Source organism: Rhipicephalus sanguineus, chromosome 10 (assembly GCF_013339695.2).
Source record: "Rhipicephalus sanguineus isolate Rsan-2018 chromosome 10, BIME_Rsan_1.4, whole genome shotgun sequence".
Lineage (NCBI taxonomy): Eukaryota > Metazoa > Arthropoda > Arachnida > Ixodida > Ixodidae > Rhipicephalus > Rhipicephalus sanguineus.
The window spans coordinates 9,872,710-9,894,281 of record NC_051185.1 but is presented as its reverse complement, the minus strand read 5'-3'; the positions used below and the strand labels follow the sequence as shown (position 1 = coordinate 9,894,281).

The window sequence follows — 21,572 nt, the reverse complement described above, 5'->3', positions numbered from 1 at the left end:
ATTATTTTAATTAATTTATCATGGCAGAATTAATGGCATTAAGTCAACTTGATCTCTGATGTCGATGTATACCATATAACTCTTAATTTCAACAAGAACAGAAGAATTCGTACCAGTTTATTTTGTAAACACATTACCTGAATATTGGGAATACCGGAAGTAAATGCTAGACCGGAAGTATGCAGGAGAGAAACAGGAGTGTCACTCGTTGCTTGTGCCGCTAAGAAGGTGTAAACATTTAAACGCTGCACATATTTCGTTGACAGTTTATTCATCTAGCGTCGTGTTGCTAAAGTGAGGTTCAGCGGCAAATAAACAAACAAATGCACGAACAGTCCAACGTGCCACCAGATACACAAACTAACCTACAATCCAGCAAAGACGCTAAGGAGGTGTTGCTGACAGGTGATATTTATAAAAATTTGTGCCGTCTGAAGAGACGGAGTTCTAGATATACCTATCAATAACTTATGCCTAGAAACACGTCAGCGTTATAAATAACCTGGCCATTTGTCAAGAGTGTATATGCGAAATGCGGAAGCGTCGAAGAGACGCTCCGTTTCCGAAAAGGAGACTTACTTCACCTCGGTGTTGTAGAAGTGTGTGTACGTTCCCAAAATAACCCATTCTTCTTTCAAGGTTGCCTCTCTCTCTCTCTCTCTCTCTCTATATCTTATATATATATATAGATATATAATATATATAGTATAGATATATTATAGAGAGAGAGAGAGAGAGAGAGAGAGAGAGAGTTGAAGGAGCGGTTGCTTTTGGTTGTATAGGTATGAGAGGTGGCACTTTAAGCAATCTTCATTTATTACGTCGACGTTTCGGTCAAAGCTCTCATAAACGTTCTCCGGCACAACGCTCTGCTGGGAAGTGAAGGACCTCACTTCGTTCAAGTACATCACTGCTTCTTCAGCTGAAATTCTTCCTCTACAAGGCTGACTTCTTCCTCTTCTTCCTGAGGTAGAACGCTCACTACAATGTCTTCTGCTGAGAGACTGGCGAACGTCTCAAAGCGAGAGTCACAGGCGACATGGTCCTCAAAACGCAAAAACGCTATTTGTGCCTAGTCTTTCAGACAATTCCTGATCAATATGACATCAGAGGCACTAGATGGAGACATAAAATATGTTCGTAGAACTGAAATGCGCTCTGCAATAATTTCGTTAAAGTGAAATGAGTTAGCGTTGGGTCCAATGGCGCGTCTGTGGGGGATTTAAAAAAAGTTCGTACAACTGAATAGTTCGTTTAACTGACGTTCGTTCAGCTGCTATTGTACTGTATATTGTTGGCAGCAGGATATTTATTATCGTCTCATTCGCAGCTTTCCAAACATGGGTGAACGAGGAACCCCGAATTAAAGCTTCGGGACCACGAGGCCACTATCATCCATAATTTAGGGCTACCAAAGGTGAGTATTTGCACATGTGAGAATAATAGAGTATTTATTTCTCACAGACAATTTCACTTACCGTTTTTCTTTGAACGTTATGAAAATTGACCAGTTTGCCATTTCGTTACGATCACCACAAACTGTAGTCGTGTGCGGCCCCATTCGCATAGCGATTTATGTCACGTGATCTATCAGGCAGCCGATAAGCTTGAACATCGTTTGTGCAAAGATCGTCCTATGCGAGAGCCGTTAGAAAGGAATGCTAACGAGTGCCGGCAATTTGCATACATCATTAGTGAGGAGCGGAGCTTAGATCAGTTCAACAGCTTTTATGTATAATTTTATGTTGCGTTTTCTTCTTAACCCTGAAAGTACTTTACGTAGCATGACCATTTACACATCGTGCCATTATGCTAATTTCTTGCTCTTTCGGTAGGCCGCGGTAGGGAAACACTGCTAATTTTTCCCACTGTGCCCGACTTGCTTCATTACCGAACGCTACGTAGGATGTGCGGCCTTCCACTGGTAGTTAGTGTTATGAGGATAAGCGTGCAATTACGTGCGCCACAAGGAAATTATGAGGTGAACAATTCAATCAACGATAGGAGAGCGCCGTGCACGCTTTTACAGAAGCCATCGCTAATTAAATTAGTGTGAGATTGGAAGAGCTGCTGGAATATAATAACTATTCTTCGGCCGAGGCTCTTTCTGCCGTACACTAGCTATGTAGGCCGTTCCTTTTGTGCAATGGAACGTTGTTATATGGTATGCAAATATAGTTTGCCACCTCCTCTTACGAATTCGTGTTCCTCTACGTTCTTCATTATGCTAGAGACGCCGTCTAAAAGATGAAAGGAAATAAGTTCTTCGTGCAACAAACGGAAGAAATGACGCGTCTGAAGCGGGCTGTTATCTGCCTTTTTCTGCGTCCACAGTGTCGCCGACGGTGACGTTGTTAGTGGGCGCTGCGAGCAGATTACACGTTCTTGCCGCCGAGGAGAAACTTCTTACTCTCACCTAAAAGCTTGCCTTAGAGACCAAGATGTCAGGCTTTTATGCCAGGAGCCGTTAAGACTGGTACATCGCAGTCGCAGCTAGTACTGTGCAACGTTGATTTAGCGTGTACGCCGAGCTAACCAAAGCATTTCAATGCTAATAAAGTTTCACTGCGATAGAACTGTATCAAATTTGATCGCTGTCCATAGGCTTATCGTAAGAAATCTGCACTGACTCAGCGAATTCACCATTCATTGTGTACTGTTCGTAGCTTAGAGGTACAGCTACAGCGGGGCCCTATGTAACGACTTCTAACTAATATGGCTTGCGGTGTGCTGCAGCGATTTGGCGCAAGCAAGCGTACATGCCATAATGCGATTCCCATCTCTCTCGAAAAAATAGAAATAATCAAAGTGAAGCTTTTCCAGCTTGCGCTGCACTGATTGATATTACAGGAGACAGCCTCGAAGTAGTGCTGCACGCTTTTTTTTATTCATCAAGAGTTTCTCTAGTGTGAAGTAGGACGTCACATAACTTCCGCCGCAGAGTTACTGCGCGCCAGTAGCTCGAAAGACGCTGTCAACGCCGCTTCACTTCACTTCACGCCAGGCTGAGGCAAACAAATATGGACAAAATTGTTCATCCAAGCCGTGCATCGGAGCATATCCAAGAGCGCTCCTTTGTTCAGCGAGAGTTGCGTGTTTTCGTAAGTTTGAAGGGAGGATGAAAAACTTGGAGCCCTTTTGCGCTAGATGGGGTCGTTCCTTATGTTCACTTTGACAATTTTGGTGAGCACGAAATGTTGCTGTGTAGTACTTCGACTACGGTCATGACTTTGCTTTTTTGTTGTTGTGTTTTATAGCGTGCTGTCATCACGTCTCTTCTTCCTTTTTTCACTCTTTTAAATCCCCTTGTCCCTTCCCACGTACAGGCTAGCAAACCGGAGAATTTTTCTGGTTAACCTCCCTCGTCTTTCCTTTCTCTCTATTCTCTCTCCCTTTTAGTGAGCCATGTTTCAAGACGGAATTCCTTTGGCTCTTCGTGGAATATTCAATTTGAACTCAGGTGCACGTAGGCGCGGCGGGGGCTATGTTCTTCGACGATGAAATGAAGGCACGACGAGAAACAATCAATAGAAAGTTTTAGAAGAGACGCTACAAGGGCTTTTGGTGTCTCCTATAACTCGGCATTCGTAGCTGTGTCATTAATGTGAAAACCTTATAGGTCTCATGGGAACGTGGCCTTGAGCGAAAGGCCGGCGTCCACGTACTTGTAATCCAAAAGACCTCATAAACGTAACCCTTATCAGTACACTACAAAGAAGGGTTGCTTCGCGTAGGCAGAGTCCAGTTGGCGTGCGAAAGCGGAGCTAACAGTGCGGACGCTGCAGTCAGTGTCACACAGAAGAGTGTGTACTTCATGATTCACAGCTCAGAGTTAAAAATGTTCTGTTTAGCACGGTACTATCGGTCTGCAGCAGGCTTCCGTTTCTCACTGTACGCAAAGAAATAGAAAGGACGAAGTTTATTCTGAAAGCGGATCGCACGCTCGCCTTAGAGGAAACGGGAAATAAGCGAAATAACAAAAAAGAAAAAGGTAAGGCTATAACTTAGAAGGGGTCCTGCTTCGCGGGTGATATGACTCTAGCAGTGCTGGTTTGCAGCGGCGGTGAAATCCAATGTTCATACAACATGTTCTTAAGCTAAGCTGCCTGAGTAACCACAAAACCAAAGTTTGCTTCTATGCTCCTTCTTTACTTGTTAATTTTTGTTTTCCGTTGACAGTTTTTTTTTTTGCGCTGCGAATTACTTACAGAAATGAAGTAGCCAAGGTGATATGAACGTCAACCTCTCCACAGCAAGCCAGTTATAACACAACACAACACAACACAACACAACACAACACAACACAACACAACAGAACACAACACAACACAACACAACACAACAGATGTTAGCATGTGTTCGGGTAGCCAGCAGGGAAGGCGGGGAGGGGCGCCCAGCCCGTTCATCGCGTGCATTGTGTTGAGTACAGGAGAGATTTAACTTTCTGCGGAACACTACAAATTGCCACCACACCCGATTCGCTAACCCGATTGCGCAGGCATGTTTTGCGCCATATTGGTTTTATTGCGACAGCTTACGGGGCTCAATTAATAACGTGGCAGAGTCAAGAATTTCCCCTGGCAACAAGAGGGGCACTTTGTCTTATGTCCTTCGTAGCTCCTATGCATCGAGAGCGCTAACTCGGGCAATCGAATGATTGATTGGTTGATTTGAATGCCCTTACTGAACCTAAGAGCGCAGAAATGAAATGCGGGAAACCAGAAAGGCTTCTGGCAGGGCCTCTTTATGCTTTGAATACGTTCAGCAAGTAACGATGACCCCAAGTTTTATCGTATTGTTCTTGCTTACAGAAGCACAATCACACTTCGTGGTTCCAAAGCGTTCTTGAGAATAGTCATTGCCCCCCCCCCTCCCTTTCCTTTCCCCAGCTCCGTTTCATTAATCTCTATTTGCCTGCATTCCAAAATCTCACACTATGCTCGCTGATTTCTATTCTGTCGTGTATATTTTTCGGTTTCTTCGCGTTCAGCTATTATTCTACTGCGCCTACGTTCAACTGTTCTCCTTTAGGAATGGTAGCATGTGGAAAAGACGTTATATTTTCCTTGATTTTGATTCAAAGCTTCGTTAAAGTTATACGTATATCTATATTGTTTTCGCATTGTTCTCGCCTCTATAGATATGCCACGAAAGTTTTACCGTAGAACTAGAAATCGATAGTGCATAGCAACTGCGAATGTTGGAGGAAGGATATCTTGGTACAGTTGCGTAATCTTTTGTCCCTTCTTTCTGATGCGAACCTTGTTTCCTTCTCAAATACCTCCGTGAAAGTTCTATTGTCATGGATCCAATGTAGGGCATGCTATCGCTCCAATCACACTCGCCGGATGCCCACCTTTCTTTGATATCTATTGTTTGTCAATATTTTCCCTCTAGACGCCATACTGAGCAGTGTTTTTGACAGTTACCTGTAGTGCAGCCAGAACGTTGCTTTTAAAGAGTTATGCGGAATAAAACTTAGAGCGCATAAAAGAAGGACGCAGGACAAGGTAAGGTATACAAGCACCACAAGCGTAAAGTGAGTGTATACCTTGCCCTGCGTCTGTCTTTTTGCGCTCAAAGTTTTATTCCAATATGCAGTTCCAACTAGCCCGCCTATCCATCCTGTTGAATGAAGTGCCACAAAATGTTGGTGACACAAAGGCCGACGTTTGCCTTTTCCAAGGATCCAGCACGAACGTACTTTGCTTGAGAAAAAGCTCAAATTCGTGTAGTCGTTATAGATGTGCTGCCACCGTCCTTATTCCTGCTGTGTTTTCTCAGCTCGCTGCTGGTTTCGTCTAGTTATTTTACCACCGCGGCGTCGGTAAACACAAGGCCGTGGTGCTCACGACAATCACAACGTTCGCGCTTAGAAAGGATAAACAAACGTGGTAAAGCCTAGTTTTACGGTGTCAGAATAGTGATGGCATGAGGGCAGAAGAGATGAGCAAATAAGCAGAAAATTACCGCGGTCCCTTATGCACTTAATTAAGACGACTTAATTACATTCCTCGTAAAGTTTTTCCGCGAAGTACCCTGTGTGTTACCCTATCTTTTTTACAGTCCTATTCTTTATGCTGCAACCACATATATTATTCTCTAGAGTCGGCAAGCGTCATTCCCCTTCTTGTGATAGTAGCCAGCTATACCATTATTTTTCCTCCTCTGTAATTATTTCCAGGCATAAAGACACAACAATAGCAATAAAAATGTGCCAACTAGTTATTCAGTCACGTCGCCCTAACGAACTAATGTTTCTGGTCGTACACATAGTTCTCCTTTCTTAACAACTCCACGCCACGTCTGCAAAAGCACAGCGCCGAGCGTCTAAATCAAACAAAACGTGGTCAGTGAAGGCGGAGTCCGAAACAGGCGCCGTACCCGCGTAGCGAAAAAGAAATAAAGACAGGCACGTTGTCGAATAGACGTGTGTCCCGTATTTCTGCAGACAGTATATGGTACGGCGAGTACCGCGGCATTGCGCGCACACACACTAAAAAGGAACGTTTGCGCTGGGCTGACAGACTATAAATTAACGTTGCAGAGGCTTTCCTGCAAATACTCGCGACGTTCGTTGGCTGTGCCCGGGAAAATTAATTTGCTCTTGCTTTATCTGAAACTGTACAGCAGCAAATAGTCTAGTTTTTCTTTCTTTTTTTTCTTTACTCCGCGTAAGCTCTGCGCCGAGCTTACCCTTCGGCAACTCCGCGATTCCGAACGAGTTCTGCAGTAATCCGCGAGTTCTAGGTGCTTTTCGGGAAACGGAAAATTTGTCATCCGCCTGCGACTGGCAAAGCGTATAACGGAGTGAGAGGCCTTCTGCAGGCTGCTGCTACTACAGACATAACTAATTAGAGCAAAAAAAATAACAATGGACAAGGGGATGGCAACAGACAGGACTAGGTGCTATACTTCAACTGAGCATTTACTCGCAGAAAAACATAAAAACACACCAGATGCGCAGGAACCAAGTGATGAAATGGGGAAGAACGTTCTCGAGGGCTTCCCAAACCTCAACGAGCTGGCCCACGATCGTGCGCGAGAACTCACGCGCCGCGGCGGTCTGGAGGCTCCGGAGGGGCAGGAAGGGACTCAGCAGAATGATCCACTTCTGACATTTAATGAGGTAACAAAGCATTACCAACTTGGCAGGAGAGTCTATCCTCTTCCTCACCCGAAGCTCAGCAGAGCTCAGTCAGCTACTCTGAGAATCTTGCAGACGGGGTCTTTCCCGTCGCGGGGCATTCTCAGTAAGATGTACTCGGACGTTGACCCCGGTTGCCCCGACTGCAGTGGAACCTTTTGCTCCATGGCTCACATGCTCTGGCGATGTCCCGCATTGCCTCAAACCCTTCTCTCCAGCGAAGCCGAATGGGAGGAGGCCATCAGAAGCACGGCACTCCGACAGCAAGCCCAGGCTATCCAGAGGGCCCAGGAAAGGGCGGAGCGTCACGGCGTTCTGTCCTCTACGCGGGTGCGGCCAGCAGTTACAACGGCCTCCCGTTAGGGGGTCGTAACTCCTCAGGATCCAATAAAGTTCGTTGTCTGTCTGTCTGCGCAGGAAGCTGCGCAGCACGGAAAAGATCACTGAAAAAAAAAACGGCCCCTATAAACGCCACTATTTTTTTTCTCTCTTTCAACTGTTCACATGCCTGCGCAACCTGCTACTATACTGCTACTACTGCCTGGACCGAAGTCTAACAAATGTTTCTTTTGAACCTTGTCACATGCCAGGCTAAAATTCAGTGCTGCAGTAATTTTCATGCCGTCCCCTATTTGCTGCCGGAAGGTAAGGCAGTAAAGGAGAAATGCACGGAAGTAAAGCAGAAAAGCGTCTGGTTGGATGCCCTACGTTCTAAGAAAAGAAAAAAAAAGAGACATTTGACTCTTTCTTGTGATTCCTGACTTGCCACGTACATGAATCTCTTCAAAGAGACACGTTAACACTCTTTCGCGTTTGTTTATACTTTTTAGGGGAGTCATGGGAACCAAAATAAGGTTCATGTGTCTATTTAAAGGTAGTTATATATATGGCAAGTCAGGACTCACCGAAATGACCAACATATAGTCTTCTTTTTGTTAGTGTGCACTGGGGAAAAATTGCGGGCAGTTTGCACTAAGTCGCGCAAAGCTTGGCGTTGCGAAGCACTCTACGTCGACCGACACGTCTAGCTTCGAGATGCGCGGCTTTCCTCCTCGGGAGTACGCACTTTGTTACGACGTCCCGTGACACTCTGGATACGATCGGCCGCAGCCAGGCTATGCACTATAGAGCGGAGGTTGCGCGCGATGTCTCCGTCGGTGGGCGTGGCTTAGCTACTACGCATGCGCGGCTTGGCCAGGTGGTGCAGTATCTGATCGCTAGACGACGCGATGCTTGCTTCCTCTTCCTTTCTATCGTCTTTCTCTCTCTAATTCGTTGGTGTTTTGTGTCTTTTTATTTCTTTCTGCATTTCCTTCTCTCTCTTTTGCACTTTCATCATTCTTGCTGTGCTACGCTTTACTCACTCCCCTCCTCCTTTCTGTCCTCTTCACCATCACATCTCTGCTCCTTACGTTCACTTCCCCTTCCCACCCCCTTGCTACACTATACTATACAAGGCTATGCTATATTGTGTTAGTGTAACTAGATAGCCGAGCGGCTAGAACGCTCGCCTTGGGATCGAGGGTAGGCTGGTTCGAATCCCGCTTGGTGAAGAATTTTTTTTCAGCAAGAATTTTTCTCTTTCTCTTTCTTTCTTTCTTTCTTTCTTTTTCTTTCTTTCTTTCTTTGCGTACTCGTTCTCTCGCCCATCAGGGCTATTATAGGCGACGCCGTAGCGGTGGGTAGTGGGATTTGTCCGAATTCTGTGGTGCATACCCGTTCATGATGATGATAGTTTTCGGGCACAACCACACACTTTACACCTAGCTAAAATAGCTTTGCCGTTAAAAAGGAATATAGTGTACACCTTTGTTAGTGTGCACTGGCAAAAGTGAATAGAAAGGTGAGAGAGAAAGAGAGGGAGTGGAGAGGGAAATGAGCGGTGAATTCGCTGACGCTTTTGGCACTGCACGACTAGTCAAAGCTGTTCACGCAAGCCTGTCATCCTCAAGAAGCCCTACGCATGAGTAATGATCGACGCTAACTGCGTCTGTTTTCGCAACTAACGAATTGATTTGCTAAGGCGAAAGCCTTAGATGCCTCATCAAACACGAAAATTGACGATCGGTGGCGTCAACACGAGTGATGCAAAAAAATGTCATGTGATGACGGCACCACATGTCATCATGACGTCAGATATCGGGACGTCACATGAAAGCGTCATCACATGACGTGTTGTTTAGTTTAGTCAAAGGTGGGCGCAGATCCCGGAGGCGCTGCAGTACCCCATGAGGTGCAGAAAGCTTGCAATGTCTGCGATCCCTGAGGCATTGCAAAACCACGTAAGGTGCAGAAATCTTTCGCGACAGGATCAATGCAACAGACTAATAATGAAAAAGAAGTAGATGGCTTTTGCCTTCAAGTCGTCTTACGCTAAAGCATAAGGGACCGTGTGATTTTGTTGTGTAACCAACTAGCAAGAACCACAAAATGCAATCCGGAACAGCAAGAACCAACTGCAAGAAGGTCTTATTGTAACAACCTTCTAGTTCTGCGGGCCCTGCCCTATGTCACCAGAATAATAAGCCTCAGGCAGCCATGACACCCGTAAACCTCGTTGCGCAATCCGTTTGCTTGTCTCGATGTATTTCCTACTGTGTGAACGAACGAGCCTGCATGATCGTTCTGCACGTTCTCGTCAAGAAATGCAAGCAGCGTCAGGGCTGTTTGTACGATTGTACTATTTTCGTAACAATGAGGGCTACAGACGGGCGAGCGTCGAACAGTGTTAGTTAGTGACCTAACATAAGCGAAATTCTCATGAATGGTTCATCCAGCACACGCGAGAACAAGGTGAATCATTCTATAATACTGGAACTGATAATGTTCGCCTGCTTTTCGAACCGCCTTTCTTGTCGCTTCCTTCTTCTTTAGTCACGCATTGTGAACTTGTTTTGTAATGAGTGCAAATTTGCGAACCATTAATTTAAATTTTCAGCTAAAGTTATACGCATGTGAGACTGGGATACAACATTCTGCCCGGTATGTGTAAAAAGATGGCCGCGATCATTACAAGCTTTCACCTCCGTAAAACTTTACATAACCCGGACGAAACGGTTTCTCCGTGGACAAGATCATCGTCGTCATCATCATTTGTTGTTCCCTTTATTTGAGGGGAGGGGGGGTGTACATTCAATGTTCAAGAAGATCTGTTAACGCTAGTGGAAATAAACACGCATGAGCAATCATTAATTGAATAAAAAGAAACAGTTGAACAAAAAAGAATTGACCGACGATTACGATTCTGCCTAATGCGAATTCTGAGCGCAGCTTCATGTTGGAGCAACGCCAACTGGGTTTGAAGTTTCGGCTATGCACAGTTGTAGCAATATCACATTCGTTACATATTGCCGCAGAAACTGCCAGCGCTCGAGTGCTACGCACACCACTCTGTGCACTGCAGGCGTCGCGAACCAAGTGAAACGTCGACAGCCCTGTTACGACAAGCGAAGCCAGTCGCAGTGCGCATGCCAGCCCTGCATGCGCACGAGGTCCGACCGAGGGGCCAGCGCGCGTGACGGAGGAAGAAAGCGAGGTTAGAAGCCAGTGGCTCGTGATATCGACAGACTTCACGTTCGCTCTCTTTCGTCCTCGTTCGCTCTATCGGTTACACAGCCGAAGCCAACGACGACCCCGCTTAGCGCAGGAACGGGCGCCTAAGAGCTAAAAATAGCATACACATCTTGGGTATGTGGGACGGCGCGTCACAGTTCCGAAAGGCAACGAAAGCGCTGCTGCGATTTCTTGTTCAGGATGCCGGTCTGATGCCGGTCAAACGTGGAACTGTTGTTACATCAGCGGCAACAGTGACCTCATCCTCCTCCCTAACTTTTCTTCCCCTTCCCCCATGCAGGGTAGTCTACCGGTTGCATAGTCTTCATGGTTATTTTAACCTCCCTGCATTCTCCATTTTGTGTCCTTCCTTCCTTCCTTCCTTCTATTTTAACCTCCCTGCATTCTCCCCTTTGTGTTCTTCCTTCCTTCCTTCCTTCCTTCCTTCCTTCCTTCCTTCCTTCCTTCCTTCCTTCCTTCCTTCCTTCTATTTTAACCTTCCTGCATTCTCCCCTTTGTGTCCTTCCTTCCTTCCTTGCTTCCTTCCTTCCTTCCTTCCTTCCTTCCTTCCTTCCTTCCTTCCTTCCTTCCTTCCTTCCTTCCTTCCTTCCTTGTCTTCGTCCTCTAACAAACTGAGCTTGCTGCAGTATGCTTGTTTTCGGTTGGGAGACGATAATTTGCTTCATTAACGAAACGTTTGTCGATGGCGTCTCGTAATGGACGCTTTTATAGCACCTATAACCAGGCTGTCCCAACCGTATATCACCGACTCGACTTGAAAGGCCGGTGCTCTATTTATGGATGCATTAGATGCATTATTCATGTAGCGCTCTTTGGTCAGCGTTACCTCCATCAAATCGGCAACGGGAAGTGACCACTTACGAACAACTTTGGTCTCTGTTACTTCCTCTGATGTTTCTGTAATCATTCCGCGCCGCATAACATTGTTACGGGCATCTGTAGGACGAAATATGCCGCGTCGAATATTACGCATGCGCCTACGCTAACGCGTTGTATTCAGTCCTGTGGAATGTCTCCTCGCGGCGACGCAAGGGAAAGTGACGCATTATCGCAGCAGGACTAGCATAGTTTAGCAGAACAGAGCGTATTTCGGCGCGTATGCCGGTGTTACTCCCCGAAAAGACCAGAGTGCGAACAGTTGCAGTTGGGCCAATCACGCACCCTCTGGTAAAGTGTGTTTTGCTCGAAGCTGCCCGCCGTGCACGTGTAATGCTTCTGTTACTGTTTCGACTTAGTTTGTACGGATACCCGTAGTTAGCCTTAGCTTAGGGAATAAATGTGTCTGCAGCATGCGTACGGTTTAGCGAGCGATAGTGTCGCACTTGTCGGTTCGAAAGCAGGGCTCAATAATGCTCCACCTGGTAGGCAGCTGTATAGATCGGTGGCCTTAAGGCGGCTGTCTTAGCAAGTTGGTGCGCAGTGTATTAATAATGCACTGCGCACTAATTTTCGCGGTGCACTGCGCGGTGGAGTGAAGTTTCATCGCAGAGCACCCCCCCCCCCTTTTACGCACACCCTGTGTGCAAGCCGATGGTCAACATGATGTGATGCAGAAAAATCACGCCGACCTCTCAAGCGTCGCTCGAGGCGCGCAAGCTGCGCGTTCACTTCGTCACTGCGGCGTTCGCGTGTCTCTGCCTGCTGACGGCTATGCATTAACACGGTATGGTAGGCCGTAGAGGCATGCAGCGCCATAAGAGGCTCGACAAGCATGAAATTAAACGCGACGACCCGATTGTATTGTCGGATTCTGACGTGACGTTTCAGTCTTCAATACATCTCCACCAAGGCCTTCGCCTTTGAGTCGCCTTAGCGATGGTGCAAGTGACCCTCGGAATTTTTTTATTGATACTTATTCGAATGGGCGTGTATCCATCTACAGGATGACAGGTATGGCTGTCAACCTTTGTTCGTTCGTGCACGTGTTTGTATGTGTGCGTGTATATAGGTATACACATGCAAAATTGAAAAATCTCTGGGGGGCGGGAGATGGTTCGAACCCCCGACACTCCGCACCACTGGCTACGCCAGTGACTACTACTACCTACTACTACTACTACTACTACTACTACTACTACTACTACTACTACTACTACTACTACTACTACTACTACTACTACTACTACTAATGTCCTTAATTTCATTCCAAAAAGGGTGGATATGACTGAGAGAAAATTTTCACGAAACGCTGAAGCAGCTCTCTACCGGTGAAAACGTACATATTAGGTTTAAGAGAACAACCGATGAAGGTCGTTTGCTACTACTTTGCAGAGGCTACTTCAATGGACGCCACTTGTCGGGATCAGCTGCTGGGCGGGCTCGATTCAACGCTGCCTCCAAGCGAGCCACCGGGGAACTGCACCGGTTTACAAGGATTGCCCAACGACAGCTGCTGTTCGTCATCGCTGGAGGAGCCGGGAGATGGCTGGATATTCGACCGTTTCGATGTCAAGGTCATACTTGTGATCGCGTACAGTATGGTCTTCTGCTGCTGCTTTTTCGGTGAGCACCGACCATTTGCAAACTACATCTCCTCCTAGAGTTTACGCACGTGATGCGGCTACAGTAGATGAGGTGGTGAGGCGGTGGCGCCCTCTCTTGCGCGCAGGCAAATGGACCGACGACGATGCACGCCGCGACAGCAGACGACGATGCCGCAATGCACCTCCTAAGAGGTGCTTCGCCCCTAAAAGATGCAGTCCTGTTGCGGGCAATCCTGGGTGCCCATGTGGGGCAGCCCATGTTGTTCACGCAAATTTTTATGGCGGGTCTGGTAGTGGTGGGAACCAGGAGGACTTATGCTTGTTCTCAATATAGCCGTAAATTGCTTGCAGGTAACAATATTTCGTGGACTTCTTAGTCATCTTGGCATGACGCCCTGGTCTCGAAGACAGTTCCTTAACCTGGCCATCAGCGCAGTTAGCTTTACAGTGTGGAGGTTATATTGTGAAAGACACACACCTTATATGTGTCTGTTGGCCTGTTGTCCTGATCAGTACCTTGGAGTGCGTTATGAAATGAAGTCATACCAAATATCCCCCGTTGCAGCCTTATTAGAATGAAACATTACCCGCTGCGCCATTGTCAGCGTTACTGCAGGCGGCCTAAAAAGGCGGTTCATAAACGAAATCCATGATATTGCAGCGAACTACCAATTCCGTTTAGTAATAGTCGTGGGAAAAGGAGGACGATTACTGAGTGAAAAATACAGGAGTACATGCGAGATTTGGCGCATTGGCACTGAATTATAACAAAAATGACTCATTGTACATTACTTATGCATCACATTATTGCATTGCGTTATAATGACTCATTTACATGTATCTGAAGGGCAATTTGGGGTTTGTTAGTAGTAATGAAAAGTTATCGTTTCACTACCGCTATAGAAATATCATGGCGCTTTGCATGTCTTAGAAACAGCGACATAATACCATTTCGGCGTCGAGGTATATCCGAGCTTTTGACACGTGTGTAAACGGTTACCGTGGCGGGGTTGGAATGGTAGAGCATCCGCTTTGCCGAAGGTCGCGCATTCGCTTCCCAGTGGCGACCGGAAGCCCACCGGTTTTTTTTTTTCTGAGGTGTGGAGAAGTATACCGGGCTGGCCCTGGGTGGTGTTTCAGGGGCACCCATCTCGGATAGTGGCCTCATAATCAGTCAAGGTGGTACAGTGGTTAAGGGGCTCGGCTGCTAAACCGAAGGTCGCGGGTTCGATTCTGGCCGCGGTGGTCGCATTTCGATGGAGGCAAAACGCTAGAGGCTGGTGTACTGGGCGATGTCAGTGCACTTTAAAGAACACCAGGTGGCCGAAATTTCCGGAGCCCTCCACTACGGCGTGCTTCAGGCTGATATCGTGGTTTTGGCATTTAAAACCCCACAAATTATTGCTAAAGTGGCATCCTAAAAATCTGTGAAGTTGTCGGTGCGCATGAAACTGTCGAGCGCCCTGCACATGCGGTGGGAAGCAGAGAATTGCTGCGTCCGTGTACCTACCGGCAATGTAGGCATAAACGTGACTCAGGTCACGTGCTCGGCAGAATGAAGTTTCAAGTCGATCGGGGGAATACCCCGCCCTTTGGGGCATTGTCGGCATGGGACCGCGTGGCTTAAAGATTAGGTTACCTTTTTTTTTTGGTTTTGATCTGCGTAAAGCTGCAGTCTGCATACAATTAACAAAAAGAACCACGAGAACTTCTTGTCTCTGTTCTTTGCAATATTTTGTTGCTTCTGTTATTTGGTGTTGCGTGGAACTGTGTGCAAGCACAAACGACGAGAGCTAACAATTACGGACTTGCCTTTAGGATTTAAAATAACGTTTACAAGCACAGAACAAAAGATACGTTCTCTTTCTTTTGTATCCGACTTTCATTGTGTAAACTGTCTTATACCGCCATGGTACACTGCAAGCCTCAGTAAGTGGATTTTTCAGATATGCACAGTCATATTGTTTATAAATCTATCTCGAGGAACAATGAAAAAAAAGAGAGAGAGAGTATAGAATCAAAGGCCAGCTGCGTTCACAGTTGTTACTGGGGCTGTCGTGGTTCCGAGCTCACTGTCGCATTGCTATAGCTACAAGTAGCTTAAAGCACTGGCCTAAACACAAAAAAGTTACTTAATTTTTGGTGAGAAGTGTTCGCATCGTTCATACGCGCTTGTGTGCAAGGCCTTACCTCACGTTCAAATGACAGTCATGACAAGTCGAAAAAGTGAATACGGGCTAAACAAAGACATTAGAAAAGAACGTCAAAGCGAGTAAACTCCGGAAAAAAATTTTTTTTTTGAGATGCTGAGGTGTAAAATATGTCGTTTACTCAGCCCCGCAATTTGAAAGGATACTCAGTTTGCGCTTGTTAGTTTAGAACAAGTTTTACGCTTGTGTATATGGGAGTTTCACCGTGTAGGTTGCTTCGTTATTCATCCCTCAACGAAGGCACCGCTTGAAACATTTGGTCAGAACAACGACTCCGCAGTCTTCTAAAAGAAAGCCCGTTTATTTTTGCATGCGGTTGTCGCAGGCAACCTGCTGGTCATCGGAGTGGTGATCATGAACCGGCGCATGCGCACAACGACCAACTTCTTTCTGACCAATCTGGCGGTGGCCGACCTGTGCGTGGCCATGTTCTGCGTGTACCAGAACCTCTTCTTCTACCTCACTCCACAGTGGGTGCTCGGTGACTTCCTGTGCCGGATGTACTTTTTTGTGCACGGACTCAGCTACACCGCGTCCATTCTCATACTCACTGTAATCTGCGCCGAGAGGTATCTGGCTATCGTGCATCCCATGTGGAACAAGCAGGTGAGTACAATATCTCGTCTACTGATATCGGCTTCACAATGTGCATTCCGCCTTTCTTGACGATGCCACGGCGCATGCGCCCTTCCCCTAGCGGGAAAGTCGCAAAACGCCTCATGATCTCGGAGGCTTGACCGTATCGGTTGTCGCGGCCTCTACCAATACCCTGCCGAAACGGCAGAGGGCAGCGCAGGAGAATGTAAAAGGCGGATTGAAAAACACTGCACGCTCCAGGACAGGGCAAATTTTTCCGCTTAAAGACTGATGCCTCGTTGTCTGATACCTGCGTTATAGCACGCATAGGAGTGTAAAACAGTATTCATTCCTTTAAATAATTATTTTAAGTTTCAATATATTTGCGTTCAGGTCAAAGTTCAATGAAGTTAGCCATTCTAACAACTGGTAAAGCTCGCTTTTCTGTTTCTTTCTTTTTTGTTTTGCTTTTCTTCCTCTGCATATCCAGAGGTAATGGAAACAGGAATAATTTGAGAAGGAAGAGCTACTATGATTAGATTGCAGGCGCTATTAGCAAACAGACTAAATTGTGTGCGAGTCTAAAGGGCTAATTTTCTCGCACTGATTCACATAGTTTCAACTATACAGCCATGTAAATGCTACACTATTCGGAGCGGGCTAACAGGGCAAATTATCAGATTATGGGTACAAAAAGATGGGAATGCACTACACTTTAGGTGTGAACTATTTTTCGTTAAAAATCGCACTGCGCCCACAAGACAAAGAAACACTCCGGCGGCGCGGACAGTGTAGAATACTTGTTTTTGGGTGTCATGCACAATGAAATAGTTATTATGCGGAGGGTGTCTAGAGTGTGACAGAGTACACTCAGCGCAAACACGCCTTTTTTCACGTATATTTAAAAGAACCATTTAAAAATAGCGCACATTTAAAAATACTATGTTGAGCACACGTCTGTGATAGTAGTACACTTTGTTAGTACATTGGACATACCAACCTGCGGTGGAAGCTTTTATATGTTCTACGACAAAACAGCCGGTCTTGAGGTGGTTGTGCGGACGTAGAGGACGACGTTTTCGCCAAAACCTAGTGCACGGCTAATCACAGAGCTGTCTGTAGAATTGAAAATTTCTCGCTATTATGCTGTGTCGAGGTACAAGTTCACGATGACACGTAGCTTCTACCGAAATGTATCCTATCAGAGAAGAGCTCTTTTTCGTTCTCGAATGCAGGTGGTGACCATGACGCGGCTGCGCGTGACCATCGTGACGGTGTGGTTCGTGAGTGCGGCCTACTGCAGTCCACGAATTGTGATGTACGGCACCGTGGAAGCGATGGTGGACGACAAGCGCGAAGCCCTGTGCGTGCTCCAGAGGGCGCTCTACGACTCCAAGACGTACGACCTTGTAAATTTCGTCGTCTGCTTCCTGGTGCCACTGATCATCATCAGCGTCCTGTACGCCATCATCTGTTACCAGCTATGGCACAGTCAAGCCATCGTCTCTCAACCGCAGAACCACATCGCCGCCCACCCGAACCACCAGCTCGTCTTGAGCTCTCCGATGTGCCACCAAAAGTCCCAGTCGCAGCTAACGCCACCACCAGCGCACAGGCGGTCTTCTTCAGAAGACGACTCCGAGGTATCGCCTTCTGCCAGCTTGAAGGTAGAGTACGCTCAAACTTTCGTAACCACGTCCAGCACTGCTAAGGAGCCTTGTTCCACGACGACAGTCGCGCTGTCCACACCCTACACAAGTTCTGCTCATAAGATCGCCGATGACAACCAACTGAGCAGAGTGAGCTCTGGCTGCAACCGCTGCGGAAGCGTGGAAGCTCCCGCGACGCGTAAGACCCCCGTCAAGACGTTTTATTACGCCAACAGCGCAGCGGCATCGGCGCTGAGGCCGCGGCGGAAAGTCATTCGCCTCCTGGTGGCCGTCGTCTTCAGCTTCGCCCTGTGCAACCTGCCTTTTCACGCGCGCAAACTCTGGCAACACTGGTCGAAGGAGTACAACGGCTCCAGTCCCGGAGCCGCCATCTTGACCGTTGTGACGAACCTGGTACTGTACCTGAACTCGGGGATCAACCCGTTTCTCTACGCTTTGTTCTCCAAGAACTTCCGGCAGTGTATGGCCGACGTGTTGCTCTGCAGGAACCACAGGTTCCGCTCGAAGAGCCGTTCTTCGTTCCTCGCCATGTCCAAGTCGCTCAATTCTCACGTGAGCCAGGGAACGCCCCAGGCTGCCCATCTGGTTCACGGTAGCCATCGGCAAGCGATGCAGCAACAACACTTGTGACTGCCGCGACAACCTCTTTGAGCCAGTGTTCCGAAGGTTCGGATCGCTCTTACTTTTGACCAATGTGCTGCGTGACACTTGTTGATCGTGTGCTGGCTCAATTCTTCCTTTGGAGCATATCGAATATTTTGCATTTTTGACGTAACATCCGGTATGATAAATTAGTTCTGCGGATTCTCGCAAAATGGAGTAAGTTCCATGAAACGAAAAAAAAAAATATGCCGTGCACTCTTTCGTGGCGCGAAGCTACACGTAAAACTCATGTGGATTTTCTTGTCATTGTCACGTCGACACTATCAATGCAGTGTGGACGGTTAAGTGGTTCGGTAATCTTAAGATCAACAGCGCAAAACAGTCTGCTACCAGCGTGTTGGTCTGGCATTCATGGACGCATAAACCACGTTATATATGTTGGTGTGTTCATATGACCGGGTCGCGATTCTGCGTTACAGTGTGTAGTCGTGCTCACGCAAATTTTTATCTCTCAGGGGTATAATATGTGGTCGACATCGGTGATAAAAACCAAAGTTGATGTTCGCGTATTTATGTCACACGAATGTTAACTCTTACGAGTTCTATAGTCACTATGTTTTATCGGCGTGAATTGTTCTCAAGAACGGAAACGTCCAATTCCTGCTCAGATATAGGTTTACAATTCCGACAGTGACTCGCGTTCTGTTCTAGTTATTTTTTTAGAAAGTAGGCACTGCTCACGGCTATTTTCCATATATTGTGAATGTGTACCGACATTTGAAGTTAGAGCTGATGAGCTGACGTTTCCATTGAAATACAGTGCTCGTAAATTTCATATTTCGTCCGCGCAGTGTTTTTAGTTTGTTTGGTAAGCGACTGCTTACGTCACCAAATGCGAAGTCCCGGTTTCTGCTCATAATGAAGTGCTGCTACCTTAAGGCAACTGTTTACGATGTCGTGTTGATGTATGTACATGTCAAATGGTAATGATACGGGTGCTACTCTGTCGCTTGAAATGTCCAGTTCTGAAACACTGAAACGTGGAACACTTTCGAAGCACTGAAGATAAGTCACGCATGTTGCGATGACAGCACTTAGTTTCAGTGTTGTAGGACATTTCAATAACGCTAAGGCGGTCAGCTTGGAGTTGCGTGTTTCACTTCAAAACATTGAGTAGCTGACTTACTGCACTGTTAGAAAAAAACCCAGAGGTTTGAGAATTTTCTGTACATAAGCGCTCAGAGTGACCGATGTCCTTATTTACATAAATGTGCGTGTGTTTTTACTGATGTCACCATGGTCTTTGCCGATTGTTGTTGGCTAACGCACCAACACGGAGAGATATACTTGCACTTCAACACCTCGGGGTCACGTGACCTGATCAGAAACGTCACATATGGCGTCATACCACCGCCGCACAATTTGAGAGAAAGGCGAAGTTCTGCCTGGCGTCGCATAAGTATAGCCATTTTGCAAGTGTCAGTGGTTGGCACGTGTCAATGGTGTCGCCAGTAACCTACGCCGTGCCGCTTCGCGGTTCTTACTGTATCGCAGTAGCGTGCAAAATGGGCTAGTTGGTTAATCTTCGTGGTAAAAAGCGGCGCAAAAAGACGACAACACAGAAGAAGAGCGACACAGGATAGGATCTGAACTAACTGTCGGGTTTATTACATAGCATTCCTATTGCTCGCGCATCCGCACATTACAGATATTTCTCACATTTTTCGAGGACGCTGATTTCACAGTCATGGAGATAATTTTTATGATTTCACGCGTTATTTTATCCACGTGCCTAAATATGACATGCCTGCTATGTTCTTTACAACCACATGCGCGACAACTGAGTAAATTTCCGTGACGGAAATACGTCACTGAAGTCTTGGTGGACCCCGGCATAAAACACTTGTTAAAAAAAGCGGCAGTGAATTCACTGCAGCGTGCGGGATTGCACCACAAGTAAGAAGCGTTCGCACAAGGTCTTCGTCCTCAAAAGTAGGTGTGTCATTTATGTTGTTGTGCTGCCATACCTTCTTCTCAAGGGAGGCCCCAGTCTGTCCAATATTTATTTTGCAGCAATTCAGCACCTGTTCTGTGCCGTTCTTCTCGTGTTGCAGTCTTTTTGCTCTGCTCTTACCATCACTCTTTCGCCGGCATAACTACTGCAAGGCCAGGGTCGACAGTGACGTGCCGCTCTATCACTGACGTCATACGTGACGTTTCTGCTCAGGTCACGTGACGCTCTTGAGTTGCAAAGAGACTCGCTCGCAGCAGCGAAGATTCTGCGAAGGTTTCATAATTTGCCAGCGTGCCGTGTGTCCACACGTGATGTTGCAACTCTGCGAAGGTATTAAAGGATGCGCTGCCTTCACATAACCTGGTATCTAATCGGCTGTTGTCAGTTTTACTCCCACGAGAAATTTGCCCATACTAATCCCGCGCGTGCGTTGGAAAAGTGTCTTCCAACTACAAGTGTTTTTTTTTTTTTTTGCGCGTTCCGCCGTAAAAAAGCAAATGAAACGTCGCAGGTTGGTGCCAACGCAATTGTTTTTATTGTGATAGCATTTGAAACTTTCGACGGGTTTTTGCCGTCGCCGTTGCCGTCATATAAAGTCCAAATCGATAACATCGCCTCGCACATCGTATGTGCTACTTTTTTATTGTTTGTTTGTACTGTAATACAGCACAAGCGAAACCAATCGTGAAGCGTGCGCCTTCTAGACCGCGCGTTATTGCTATCTCGTTAAACACACGTGAACAAATAACAGCTCAGCTCGCCGTGAAGTGACCAGGTAAATCAATAATTTGCTCTATTAAACCTTCTATTTAGTCTATTTAATCGAAAGAAGGAGCAGCGGCGGATAAAACGCTGTCATCTGACAGCTTGACGAGCCTGCCAGGCCCTGTTACAATAGGTTCACAGCAGCGCTGATATAGAAGATTCTATCATCAAGAAAAACAAATCATCAAAGAAGACATCGCCTTCGCCCTCTTACCAGCCCGAATGGCCATGCGTACTGTGTCGGGCCAACACGCGTGTACCGCGCGCGCGTATAATTAAAACGCCGTCGAAAATGCTCGAACGCGAAGCTTAGGCTTGCTAGCGCGTTTAGTGCTACACCCTTTGGGCGAAACTAATGTTTTAATGAATACTACTGCGCGAGTTATGACACATAATTGGCCATACTTCAGGTCGACGTTAATTTACGGCATCCAGTTTTCGTCAATGTCGGACGACGTCGATGTATGAATAAGAGGATATGATTACTAGCGTAAAAGGAAGACGGAACCGCGCCAGACTTCAACTAAACCT

The 21,572-nt window shown here is 46.7% G+C and overlaps 1 protein-coding gene across 2 annotated transcripts in view; it reads left to right on the top strand.

Annotated features, from left to right (window-relative positions):
• LOC119406999 (trissin receptor) overlaps positions 1 to 20,598 on the top strand; it is a 106,401-nt gene extending 85,803 nt beyond the window's left edge. The window contains exons 2-4 of one of the 2 annotated variants that reach the window (XM_049419964.1): positions 12,992 to 13,222; positions 15,739 to 16,019; positions 17,225 to 20,598. In XM_049419964.1, the coding sequence (XP_049275921.1) occupies positions 13,003 to 13,222; positions 15,739 to 16,019; positions 17,225 to 18,289 (1,566 nt within the window). In that variant the 5' untranslated portion in view covers positions 12,992 to 13,002 and the 3' untranslated portion in view covers positions 18,290 to 20,598. Of the gene's footprint in view, positions 1 to 12,959; positions 13,223 to 15,738; positions 16,020 to 17,224 lie in introns of those variants that run through there. The other variant, XM_037673821.2, reaches the window with a different exon arrangement.
• The last annotated feature ends 974 nt before the right edge of the window (positions 20,599 to 21,572 follow it).